General features: G+C 37.4%; 1 protein-coding gene across 1 annotated transcript; it reads left to right on the plus strand.

Annotated features, from left to right (window-relative positions):
* The first annotated feature begins 4,379 nt into the window (after positions 1-4,379).
* Positions 4,380-5,540, plus strand: LOC110800206 (F-box/kelch-repeat protein At3g06240-like). The gene has a single exon (XM_022005503.2). It carries the CDS (start codon positions 4,380-4,382, stop codon positions 5,538-5,540), a length of 1,161 nt encoding a protein of 386 aa, XP_021861195.2.
* The last annotated feature ends 8,442 nt before the right edge of the window (positions 5,541-13,982 follow it).

A 13,982-nucleotide genomic window follows, 5' to 3' on the forward strand; every position in this document is an offset into this window, starting at 1 on the left:
CCCACATTACTCAAAACCGCCCCACTATTTTACTTTAATATCCTTATATAATGAAACTTTTCTCCCAAATTTTACCCCATCTATTTTGAAGAGAGAAAGTATCTTCATCCAAACCACCACCATACACCCATAAAAAAAAAATTATTTAAACCAAGCAATTTTATTTGTCAATAAGTACATTAATCAATAAATTAAAAAAATACTAATTTAATTTTGATTCCACAAACTTATGCATTTTAAGTTTACATCATGGTAGAGACTTATGCATTTTAAGCTCACACCATGGCATAGACTTATGTATTTTAAGCTTACACCATGGCATAGACTTATGCATTTTAAGCTCCTGCCATGGTACGAGCTTAAAATTCATAAGTTTGTACCATGGTACAAGCTTAAGATGCATAAGTCTCTTAATCTTTTCTCCGAAACAAATTACATCAAATTCAACAACAAATCAAAACATTAAATAGTATAGACTTATGAGTTTTGAGCTCCGACCATGGTATACACTTATAAAGTTTAAACTCCTTCCATGGTACGAGCTAGAAATGCATAAGTTTCTGAATATTTTTTTCCGAAAAAAAGTCCTCTTGTGAATTTGATGTTCCACCGGTAGTCTCGGCCATGTAAAAATTATTTCACATTATGTTTAGGGTGGGCGGTAAAAAGGAAAAAGGTAAAGGATAATGATAAATGCTAAAATAAGGGGGTAAATAAAGGGGGTATATGCAGGGCCGGTTCTGGGGGTGTGCGGGGTGAGCGACGGAACAGGGCCCCCAAATTTAAATTTCAAATATAGTGTAATTAGCTTCCTATAATATACAAAACACTGAAAATGGAGTATTGGTTAAGGTGTTGAGCAAATATGGCCACAACTAGGGTTCGAATCCCCTAAGTAATAAATTCTGTTTTGATTTTCCCAAATATGACAGCTGGTTTGACTGACTCCTTTCATTTCTAATATGAAGATTCCTAAATGTTTTTTATACGGGAACGTTAATACTCCGTTTCGTATGAGGATCCTATGTACGGCGCTAGCTAGTAACAATGTTCTTCGACTACTTTTTTTTTTTGGCTTTTTCACATTAAATTATTTTTAAGAATCCCATGTACAATGGAATACGAAAACCACCAATACATTCATGATTCATCCATTCTTCCTTATTTCTCATCCAAATATCGAAAAATCTTTCATATTCAAATTGCTTATCTAATCTCGTTTTCAGCGACTAAATTTTTAATGTTACCATGATATGTTGATAATATTATAGAGTGTTTCTCTCTCTAATTTCATTGTATTTTCAATTTAATTTTGCCAAAAATTTAATAAAATTATGCAAATTTTCATTAGCTTTTGCCCATATTTTTCTTAATTTACTTGTTGAAATTTTCATTAGTGTTTTTCTTTTTTATGTTTATCATTTCCACAAATTTTATTAATCGAGTGATATTTTTTGTTTAATAAAAACTGAATATTCGATTAAAGTGATAAATACAGGGCCCTATTTTGGGAAATTGCACGGGGCCCCATTGTCATGTTGTAATCGTAGCCCCGGCACTGGGTATATGGGTAAAATATTAGGGCGGTTTTGAGTAATATGAGGCGGTAAATAGTAAGCCCCTTATGTAATTAAATTCCATATTGGAGAATACTCCTACACATACAAAGTGAAGGTTATTATCTAACAAGGCAGGCTATTAGTTATATTATTACAGGTCTCAAGGTGATTTGTGATTTTGTTGTAGTGTTCACCCTTTGATTTTTCAAAATTCCATTCCTTTGATTATACTGCTATTATTGTTTAGACATCCATTTACAATTATACTTGTTGTCTTGATTGATTCAAGGTTTGTGATGGAACTTGTCTATTGGTGTACAAAGTATTGATGAACTGATGATTATAAGGTGATTGTCATTTTTGAACCCAATTAAATTGTTTTTAAGAGGTTTGTTTGTTAATGTTTATTTTGTTAGAGATAATACTTGGAAGAGAGTTATGAGTTCTTCATATATCTATGGGAGGGCGTCAAAATCGCAGCCAGGCATGTATTATGAAATACATGCCATGGGCTTGTTTGTAATTTCCCAGCCATTTTGAAATTGTTGAATAGTCAACCCCGTTTGCCAACTTGGATCCCGTTACTGCCAATTTTGTAATATGAATACCATTTTAAAATATTTAGCACCATTTTTGTGATATTAATACCACTTTATAAAATTTAGTACAAAACGAGTACCATTTAAGGAAAATGAATTTCATTTAGAAAAAGTTTAGTACCATTTTTGTAATACCTATACCATTTTTCTAATGAATTGCCAACTCAGCAATGCCAAGTCAGCACCCCGTTTTACAAGTGTACAATACCGTTTTACATTTCCCCCCAAAAATATTTACCATTTAGATTTACCTTTTTATTTGGAGTTGGCATGTTTTTGCAAATACATGCCTGGCATGTATTTGGACTTCCTCATATCTATGGCTCTATAATTTGTTAGCGGAATCTGTTGATGGGTAAACTTATACTTCCTCCATTTTTTTAATACTCGCAACGTTTGTTAGTTTCACGCATGCAATGCACAACTTTGATCATTTATAACTTAAATTATCTTTATGCAAAAATTATAAAAAGTTGATATTTTGAAAATACACATTGAGACGAATCTAACAAGATCCCACATGACTATGTTTTATCTTATATAAAAAACACTACGAATAGTCAAACTAGATTATATGAATAGTGGCAAAAGTCCAAACGTTGCAAGTATTAAAAAACGGAGGAAATATATTACAGTGCTAGAGTCCAAGTAACATAGCCTAGAATACCTTTGGATTCAGCAGCATTTGATTTTGGGAAAGAGAGGTTCACAAAGTGCCCTAGTGGGACTTTTTTGGTTTACTCATGGCTTCTGCAAAATTCTTTGGTTGATTTCGTTAGTATATTTTTCATGGCTATGTACATGAGTACATCTCTTCTAACCTAACCCTAATCCATCAAAACCCACCTCAGCCGTTAACCGTTAAAAGCTATATGTTACTGCGAGTTTTGCCGAACATGACCTATATTAATGTCAAGTTGTAAATCTAATACTCCAATCGTTTCAGATTATGTCACAGTTTAACTTTTTGCACTATTCATATACAACTTTCACTAATTTTTTACTAACCTGATAAAAACAAAATTTATTATGTTATACTAATACAGATATTAAGATATACTTTTATAATTACTTTTTTAAAAAAAATAAATTTTCGAAATATTATTTTCTTATGTTAATGTTCAAACTAGTGTTAATAGTGTACTGGTAGTCTGGTGTGTGCAAAGATTAACTTTGTCAATTGTCAATTTGTCATTATGAATCATACGGAGTACTCCGTATAAAGCATGGATACCACATTTGACCGTTGTACTCCGTATAGGCCACCGGGCATGTATAATTGTATTGTACAACACTCGTACATTATGGGTATAGGAAGGGTCTTTTTTAGGGATGTCAGTGGGGCGGGTTTCGTGGGAGACCCGCCCCGCATCCGCCCCAAGTAGGCGGGGATGGAGGTAGGTTTGGCGGGTGATGGGGCGGGGATGGGTATAAAATTCGTACCCGCCATGGGTGATGGTGCGGGTGTGAATTTTGTGTTGAACCCGCCCCATCCCCGACCGCCCCGCCCCATCCCCACTCACCCCGCCCCATCCCCACTCGCCCCGCTTTATACCCGCCGTGGGTGATGGGGTGAGTTTGGATTTATTTGCATCTTTAGGTGATAATATAAATTTAGGTGAGATTTTTATGTTTTTTGTTTGGATTTTTTTTGTTATGACGAGTATTTTTTTCGATTATATAGGTTACTTTAGTCATAAGGTATTTTTTTCTATAGTTAACTTTAATTACTCCGTACATATGGCAAATGTTTGCTAAATAAGAAAAATTAGGCGGGTATTAGCGTGGGTATGAAGCGGGATAAGACGGAGATGGATACCCAGTTGGGTGGCGGGGCGGGGATGGATTTTAGCTTACACCCGTTGGGGCGGGGATGGGGATGAATTTTGTACCCGCCATGGGTGATGGGGGATAGAGATGAAAATTTTAGGTGGGGATAGGGGATGGAGGGACCTACATCCGCATCCGCCCCGTCCCACTGACATCCCTTTTTTGTCCAATTTTCTTAACCCACCCAAGTTGGTAGGGTCGGGCGGAGTCGCTCGTAATTGAAATATGACCGAATCGAAGTGAAATTCCTTTTTGCAACTCACTTTAATTACCAGAAGTGTAAAACTTCTATTTTTATTTCCTTTCTTTTACTCATCTCATTCTCAACTCACTTGAATCAGTGAAGTGGTTGTTAAAGCTTGAATTGTACTTGAAAATGTCTGCAATAAAGATGGTACAAGAAGAACAATCGAAGATGCTTCCAGAAGAGATGATAGTTGAGGTTTTCTTAAGGCTTCCTGCTAAATCCGTTGGCCGATTTCGTTGCGTCTCAAATCGATGGAATTATCTTCTAACCGAACCCCAATTCATCAAATCTCACTTAAATCGAATTAAACAACACCCAACAACAGAGGAACCAATCTTCTTTTTTTCCCCTGATTCTGGCATTTTCTATTCTACCCAGTTGAACAATGCCCACAACCTGTTCGACGAAATGACTTGTTTTGCTACAAGACTCACTCTTGATGATCATCGCTTTCATTCATCACCTCGTCCAGATGGTTCTTGTGATGGTTTGATCTTAATGAGGAATGATCATCTAAATAAGTGTTTTCTGATTAATCCAACAACAAGGGAGATTAAGGAATTGCCGAGTTTGTCTTATGCTCCTGAACCTGATGTTAGTTGCAACACGTATGGACTTGGACATGATTCAGTTAGTGATGATTATAAGGTTGTTATGATTTCTATGTGTGTTGATGTTTATTCTGTTAGAAATGGTACTTGGAAGAGAGTTGACAATTCTCCGTATGATCATACTATCGGTGATTGTGATCCTGGAGCTTTTGTTGATGGGAGTATCCATTGGATAGCTAGTAAGGCTTCGGATGACTCGTATGTTGACTCAGATGTTATTGCAACATTTGATTTAGGGGAAGAGAAGTTTCGCGAACTGCCATTTCCGAGTTTGGTTGACAGTGAGAAGAAATGTACATGTATTGATTGTTTTTATGATGAGGAGGAAGAGCACTTAGCGTTTGTTACACTGGTGGCGCTTGAAGGGTATCTTTGCGGGTTCCCTGATATCATGGATAAATGTCAGTCACCTGCTGCTTGGATGATGAAAAAATATGGTTTCCAAGAATCTTGGACTAAAATGTTTCTCATTAGTATCTCTGATCCAATGTATAGGCCTATATGTTTGTTTGGGAAGAAGCAAATTGTGTTGGCGATGCGTGAGGAAAATACTAATGACAAATTGACAATCTACAATTCAGAAGATAAAACTTTAAAGGGTATTGTAGTTGATGGCATTCCGGGTAAATTCGTGGTAGGTGGGAGCTTCATCAAGACCCTTGTCTCGCCTCATTGCAAAAAAGGAGTTGTGTGACAAGTTACGCTGTAGTTACTAACTTGCTTTTGTTTTTTTGCAAAGTTTCTTGAAGACAGGTTGCTGGTATTCTCTCATCAGAAACTTGTAGTAATGTTTTGGAATTTCCTTGCATGCTTTATTGTTTGTTTGGTTTAATGTAGAACCTTGGCATGAGATTGTGATACTGCTCAAGTGCTGATGAAGTTGCTTTAGTATTCTTCTTCATACTAATGTAGTCATGCTAGTAGTTTAGTTTGTTTCTCAGTTTGAATGTCATGCTATAAGATTCATAACTCATTCTTCATACTAATGTTGTACTTTGAATGCTTCTGGTAAATTTTAACCTCCTGTGCTGCATGCCACATACCTGCGTGTGTTTGGAAAACCAGAGAAATACTTGAAAGTCTATACCGTCTGATGGTATGGTTTCGGTTTGCACATCTCATACTTCTCTATTGCTTTTGTCCCAACTATATATCATTATCCAGGAATCAGGACAATCTGGTTATAATGTTCACATTATGTCAATGAAACATAAAAGTTAGATATGCAGTTGTGTACCATGTATCCAACTTACCACCTGCTGCATCAACCCGTTAATCAGTTTTACTTGGCTGCATCGCCTGGATCTGCTAAGGCCATTTTTTTTTTTTTTTTTCCTTTTTCCTTTTTCCATTTTGTTCAGATTGACTGACAGATTCAGATGAGTTAAGTCTCACTACTGGCAAACAAGAATTCGATTAGGTCAGGCAGCTGGGTTGTTTTTACCGCAGGAGCAGCATGGTTAATACTTCCTCCGTTTCATTAAAAATTGCAATACTTTTAGTTTTGCCACTATTCATACACCAATTTCGACTATATATTTTTACTAATTTATTTAAAGCAAATGTTATTAAGTAAAATATCGTTGAATTGATTTCATTATATACTTTCATAATATTAAATTTTACGGTTTTTTCATGAAATGCCCCTGAGGTTTGCAATAATGCACCAAATACCCCTGCGCGTTTCAAAATTCATAGAATACCCCTATTTTTTCCAACTGTTCATAAAATACACTTGGACTTAACGTCCGTTAGTCCTCCGTTAGTATGAATTTACGTTGTTACCCTTATGTGGCTTAAATCCCATTCATCTGTATACTTTCTCTCTCTCCCACCCAACCCACCCAAACTTTCTCTCTCCTCCCACTGAACCAACACCACTCCTCACCCCGTCACCATTTTCGCCCCCGCTACCGTCGCCAACCTCAGCCAGGGTTTGATTTTCTCTGGTGCACCGTCGATGGCATCGGTGACCCGGTCAACTCTCTATCTCCTCCATTGGTGTTGTCGATGAGTGAGATTTCATCAAGGTGAGAGGCGTTGATTAAAGGGAGGAGAAGACGGCGAGAGGAGTTGATCCCGAAGCGGAGGAGAGAGAATTAGGAAAAATCGGGTTGCAGAGGAAGAGGAGCTTCCACCATCGTTGGGCGGAGATGGCGGAGGAGAGACAACACCAGAAACGTCCATGGTTGGCGTGGTCATGGTGGGTGAATTCGGCGGCGATTTCGGTGGGAGAAATTAGGGTTTGAGTCCGGGAAGTTTCGGTACAGAATTTCGAAGCTCTCAAGTAATAAGGCGGTTTTCGGATGTTGGAAGATCGCTTTCAATATATTGCAGTTTGCTTCGGAGGAGGAACTGTCGATTGAGAATTACACTGAACGAGGTGTCATTGGTGTCACAGAAGAGGTGGTGTCGTTTGCTAGGGATGTTGCTATCATGCTATGCATCCTGAGACTTGGATTGATTTCCCTTTGCCTGAGGATGACGAGGATGAAGGTTTGATTCAACTTTCCTTTATTTTTTATGTTAGTTATTCAAGTTGTGAGCTGCTAAATTGCCAATTGTGTTTTTATCTTTGGTGAAGAATTGATTTATTAGTGTGCATAGAAGTGATAGAACACTAGTGTTATAGTTGATTGAACTCCTTGCTGGTTGTGATATCGATTGCCATTTCGTTCGATACAATAATGGTGAAGAATTTATTTCTTTATTTCATAGATGAATTGTGCATCTCAAATTCCTAAACATCATTATATCATGTCTCTGAACAACACTCTGAAGCTCAATATCAGTTAAAGCTCTATTGTGAAGCTGGTGACATAAACACGATTCAGCTGCAATAGATTATCAGATGAAGGTTAAAGGCGGAATATTTGAAGTTATTACTTTGGTTTGCTGTTGGAATTGGGACTGCAAAACTAATTTGCGTTCTACTGGTGTGGTTGTTTCTATTTAAGGGTGGAAATGGCTCAAGCAAGGTAACCAAGAATGTGATGCATTGTAGTACAAGAGTGATTGTAAATGTTCATTGCAAGGGTATTATTACCGGCTTACTTTGAATTTTCAAGAGCTTTTATAGACTTTCAAATGTAATGGCAATGGCAATATAATCAGAGTTTTTGTAAAGCTACTCTGCAAATTAATCGGCTTTTTATGGAATTTAATTCCTATTTATTGCTGGAAATTTGTTACAAACTGTACTACTTCATTGCTAGGAAAATTAGAAATTCAAACTAGCCGTTGAATTCAAATTCTGCAGTTTTAAAGGAGTTTGGGTATTTGGTGCAAAGAACTTTATAAATAGGTGTATATTATGCAATAACTTTATATGTAGGTGTATTTTATGAATTATAAACATGACTTAACGGAGGACTAACGGAAAGTCATAATAGGGGTATTTTATGAACAGTTTGGAAAAATTAGGGGTATTCTATGAATTTTGAAACGCGCAGGGGTATTTGGTGCATTATTGCAAACCTCAGGGGCATTTCATGAAAAAACCGTAAATTTTAAGATTTTTTTAGAAAAAGATAATTAGAGATAATTATGGTTAAAGTTGTGTCTTGGCAGGACGTACTAGTCAAAGTGTTGCAATTTTTGTTGGAATAGAGGAAGTATAGTTTTTCAGTTATTGCCTTTTAGTTGAGGCCGTTGAAGGCTGGACGGCATGCTGCTAGGCTGCTACTATATAATCTCTTCCGTGTGTAGTGTTAGTGTGTGACTGGTATATATGTAGCTTAAAAGTTTGCTTGTGCATTGATGAGTTCCATAGAGAAATGCGTATGGACTGTCAAACTCGTTTGTTTCCTTTTCTAGTAGATGAAGTCTTAAAACTGATAAATGTGATGTGAAATTTATGCAAATGCAGTCTGCATTGGAGAAAGAGAAATCTGAGAGTTCTGCACTTGTGTCAAATTCAAGGAAGTGTTGCTAGTAGACCTGGTAAAACTGACCGGACCCGAAAAACCGACCCGATTGACCCGAACTGTAACCCGAAATTGATCCGAAACAACGACCCGAAATTAACCCGAAAACCGAATAGACCCGACCCGAAACCGAAACCGACCCGGAAGAGATTTGACCTGAAATGACCCGATACCCGAACGACCCGAACCGAACTTCACCCGAAACCGAAATAACCAGAACCGAAAATAACTGTAAATTTTAAATCAACCCGAACCGATCCGAACCGAAAATCTAAAACCGACCCGAACCGAAAAACAACTAAAATTTACCAATTAGTTTAAATATAAGTTCCTATTACTTTTTCATATTATAATTATTTAAATTTTTTATTTTTATTATTATTATTATTATTATAGAAGCGATTACACAAAGTTGGATGGGAGCCTAGCCACTAATTGGGCTCCGACACCCTTAATCAAAGCAAAACACAAACGATGAAAAAGAAAAGAACGAATGTTAGCAGCAGCCGTGTTACTTTGAGCAACCCGTGAGACCCTAGACATGAACTCGATGGCATCACTCCCTAGTTCTCCAAAGGTGGAGAAAGCAAAAGCGATAAAACCATATCCGTTGCCTATGCACTTCGCTTCATACTTCTTCTTCTTCCTGGCAACAGCATTAGCGACAGCAACCCCAGGAGCAAAAGCATCAACTCCTGGCCCGGTGAATGGAGAGATACATGTGACATCTAAGCATAGAGTAGACGAGAAGGTCTGCAGGACGGAGATCTCTCCCTTCCTCAGACAGAAATCCCAAAGGCACCTCCTTCTGCACAACAACCCCAGCCTGTGAACAGATATCCCCTAACACATCTCGAACCAAGTTATGGCAGAATTTCAGGCCAACATCATTACCACAATGCACTGCGTGATCCCCGAAACGATCTATGATTTTCGAAGAGCAGCAAGGACAAGTAAAGTCAGGAGGGAACATAGGAATCGCAAGGCGATAACACAAAACACACCTGAATTATCTTGGGTGCATCGTCTACCCTAACCCCTCAATAGGGAGGGCTCTCAAGAAGTCTAAGGAGTGTGTCGCTCGGTTGCTAATGAGTATAGCCTTTTCTCTGGAACTCGGGTTGTGCTGTCCCATCATCTTCGTCTCTACCATATCAAAGTACACTGTAGCCAACTTTTTCATAAATGGGGGGGCTGGTACCACACGGTAGAGATCGAGAGGATCGAACTGACACAAATCCCGAAAGCTATTTAAAGCTAAATCACAAGCAAGGCCCAAAACAGAGTCACCACCATATATGCCCAAACAGTCTGTTCTGGAGACCATGAGACTGGAGACGCGAGGCAACAAAAGCATATGCGGAAGAATCCTGCGCGGTGTAAACCCCGAAACCACCTAACAGAAAAGGTAGAGTGGCACACCGCCACTGCCAATCTCCAAAACCCGCACCACCATCCACAATAATATCCTGAAGAACCCTCCTTAAGGCGAGATCCTGAAGAACCCTCATTATTATTATTATTATTATTATTATTATTATTATTATTATTATTATTATTATTATTATTTTCCTTTTATTAATTTATACTCTTTTGTGTTACGGGGAAAAAGTTTCAATATTATGATAATGTAAAAAAAAACATAGAATAACGATATGTTAGTTTCGTAATTCTTATCTTCTTTTTGGCTCATATAAAAAAGATCATTTAACAAATGATAAGAAAATAATGGAAATAAAATCAACATTAGCACATGGTAAAATAGATTTAAAAATCCTATCTTCAAAAATTCAAGATTTCCATTTTGACATAAAATATAACTTATCAGATAAAAATTGATAAGTAACTAAGCAAATGGCCAAAGTCATAGGCAATGTTCTATTCTAACTAGCTTATATCAAAATATTATGTCCAAAAGTGATACTAGAGTAATTAGGGAGTATTATATTTGTACATGTCTCAATTCTCGCATTCTCGATCGTAAATTAATAGTAGAACTAGTCTCGTGTTCAGAGTATTGTTTACTATAACTCTCATACCATAAACCATTAACTTCGAACCGTATACGCTTAAGTCTAAACCCTTAAATTTTTTTAAATAATAATAACATTATAAATAATAATAATAATGTTTGACCACCAAAACTAAAGAGAAATAACCTGATCAAAACTCGAAACCCAAAATATATGTTCCAACCCGAAAAACTCAATCTAACCCGAGAAACCCGATCCGATATGAACCGATCTGATACGACCCGATCCGATATTGAGCCGATCCGATATTGACCGGGAATTTTGACCAGAACCAGACCCGACCCGATTATAAAAAACCAAAGTGACCCGAAACCCGAAATTAACCCGACCCATACCCGAAACCGACCCGGGAAAAAATAACCCGAAAATGACCCGACCCCAATGGACACGACCCAAATCCGATCCAAACGACCCGTTTACTAGGTCTAGTTGCACTACAAGAAATTGATTAATTACCAACCGCTAAAATTGGTTGGTAAAACGCGAAAAACGGTTGGTAAAAGATGTTGCGACCGCCAACGGTCGCAAAAAAGCGGTCAGTTTTCACCTGGACGGTAATTTAGGAAACTCCAACTGGAAGGCGGTCGCTAAAATTTACCGACAGGATTAGCGACCGCAATAAACAGTCACTAAATTAGTGATCGTCAAGCAGTCGCTAATTTAGTGACCGCTAAGGCAGTCGCTAATTTAGCGACCGCCTAGACGGTCACTAAATTAGCGACTGCTTTGGCGGTCACTAATTTAGTGACTGCCTAGGCGGTCACTAAATTAGTGACTGCCTTGGTGGCGGTCACTAATTTAGTGACTGCCATAGCGGTCACTAAATTAGTGACTGCTTTGGTGGCGGTCACTAATTTAGTGACTGCCTAGGCGGACACTAAATTAGTGACTGCCTTGGTGGCGGTCACTAAATTAGTGACTGCTTTAGTGGCGGTCACTAAATTTGTGACTGCCTTTGCGGTCGGTAATTATGCAAATATCATTTGCAGCCAATTTTGTAAAATCGCATATATACCTGTATTATATGCCTGTATAACTATTATATATGTACCTGTAAATATTATATATGCCTGTATATATACGAATTTATATAAATTCTGTAAAATCGTATGAAACCTGCTCGATGTTATAATATTAAACCTGTTCAAAGTCATACAACAAAGATTCATAATACACATAATGTTGTTCAAACATGTTAATACGAAAAGTTATAACTAGTTCAAACTAATACAAGAATACTAACTACCTAACACAAAGGTGTCCCGCCGTTGGTTGGATCTCGAGGGTCCTGCGACTGCGAGAAAGGAAAACCAGTACATTGACTGAACATCCGCTCGTAAGACTCCATTGCCTTTTTCATCTGGGCGGCATGTTCTTCTCTTTCTTGTCTCTCCCTTTCTCTCTCTTGTCTCTCCCTTTCCATCTCCCTTTGGTGCTCTAGTCGCTCTGCTTCTCTTTCTTCTCTCTCCCTTTGCCTCAAAAGTAGATCGTCCTCCATAGCCTTTAACATCTGATTTTTTGTTGTTTCAAGCTCAATGGATTTTTGGGTCAACTGTTGTTGAGTCTCTTCCAATCGAGATGACATTTGAGAATAAATAGATGGGGTGTATGAGCTAGAAGAACTACCACCCCTTCTAGATGGTGCAAAGTATAGAGAGTCTCCACTCCCCAGCCCGGGGACCTTTCCCTTCTTTCTCCCACCTACTGTCTCAAAGTAGATTTGGTTGGGATCTTTAGCAATGCCTTTTTCAACACATTCAGCAACATTTTTTTCATAGTTTTCCTACAAGAATTAAAATGATTATCACCCATGCTTAACAAATATATTAAATTGAGCACATTTAAACTTAAAACATATATAGGCTAAATAAGCATTTTCGCTCCCATTTTTCAAAAAAAAGAACTAAGGGCTGATTTTAAACTTAAAACATGTTTCATAAGCTTTGTTTTCACTTGCTAAGTCACATTCAAACGTAGTTACTCACATCTAAGGCCTATTTGGTCGTTATACGTCATATATTGCCTAAAATGTCATTTTCTCGCCCAACTTTGAGCTAAGGAACCAAACTTGTCATTTCAAACCATTTAAATGTTTTATGTGGCATATTCAAGGTTTCTAAAACCGATTCTAAGCAATTTAAGCACATTTAAGTCATATTTGGTCGATATAGGTCATATATAGGCTAAATAAGGCGTTTTCGGTCCCATTTTTCAACTAAATCACCTAGGGGCAGATTTTAAACTTAAAATGTGTTTCATAAGTTTAGTTTGAACTTGCTAAGTCACATTCAAAGGTATTTGCTCACATCTAAGGCCTATTTGGTCGTTATAGGTCATATATTGCCTAAAATGTCATTTTCTCGCCCAACTTTGAGCTAAGGAACCAAACTTGTCATTTCAAACCATTTACATGTTTTATGTGTCATATTCAAGGTTTCTAAAACCGATTCTAAGCAATTTAAGCACATTTAGGTCATATTTGGTCGATATAGGTCATATATAGGCTAAATAAGGCGTTTTCGGTCCCATTTTTCAACTAAATCACCTAGGGTCTGATTTTAAACTTAAAAAGTGTTTCATAAGCTTTGTTTGAACTTGCTAAGTCACATTCAAAGGTATTTACTCACATCTAAGGCCTATTTGGTCGATATAGGTCACATGTAGGCTAAATAAGGCGTTTTCGGTCCCATTTTTCAACTAAATCACCTAGGGGCTGATTTTAAACTTAAAACATGTTTCATAAGTTTAGTTTGAACTTGCTAAGTCACATTCAAAGGTATTTACTCACATCTAAGGCCTATTTGGTCGTTATAGGTCCTATATTGCCTATAATGTCATTTTCTCGCCCAACTTTGAACTAAGGAACCAAACTTGTCATTTCAAACCATTTACATGTTTTATGTGGCATATTAAAGGTTTCTAAAACTGATTCTAAGCAATTTAAGCACATTTAAGTCATATTTGGTCGATATAGGTCATATATAGGCTAAATAAGGCATTTTCGGTCCCATTTTTCAACTAAATCACCTAGGGGCAGATTTTAAACTTAAAACATGTTTCATAAGCTTTGTTTGAACTTGATAAGTCACATTCAAAGGTATTTACTCACATCTAAGGCCTATTTGGTCGATATAGGTCACATATAGGCTAAATAAGGCGTTTTCGGTCCCATTTTTC

The sequence above is a fragment of the Spinacia oleracea genome, chromosome 1, assembly GCF_020520425.1.
Source record: "Spinacia oleracea cultivar Varoflay chromosome 1, BTI_SOV_V1, whole genome shotgun sequence".
NCBI classification, from domain to species: domain Eukaryota; kingdom Viridiplantae; phylum Streptophyta; class Magnoliopsida; order Caryophyllales; family Amaranthaceae; genus Spinacia; species Spinacia oleracea.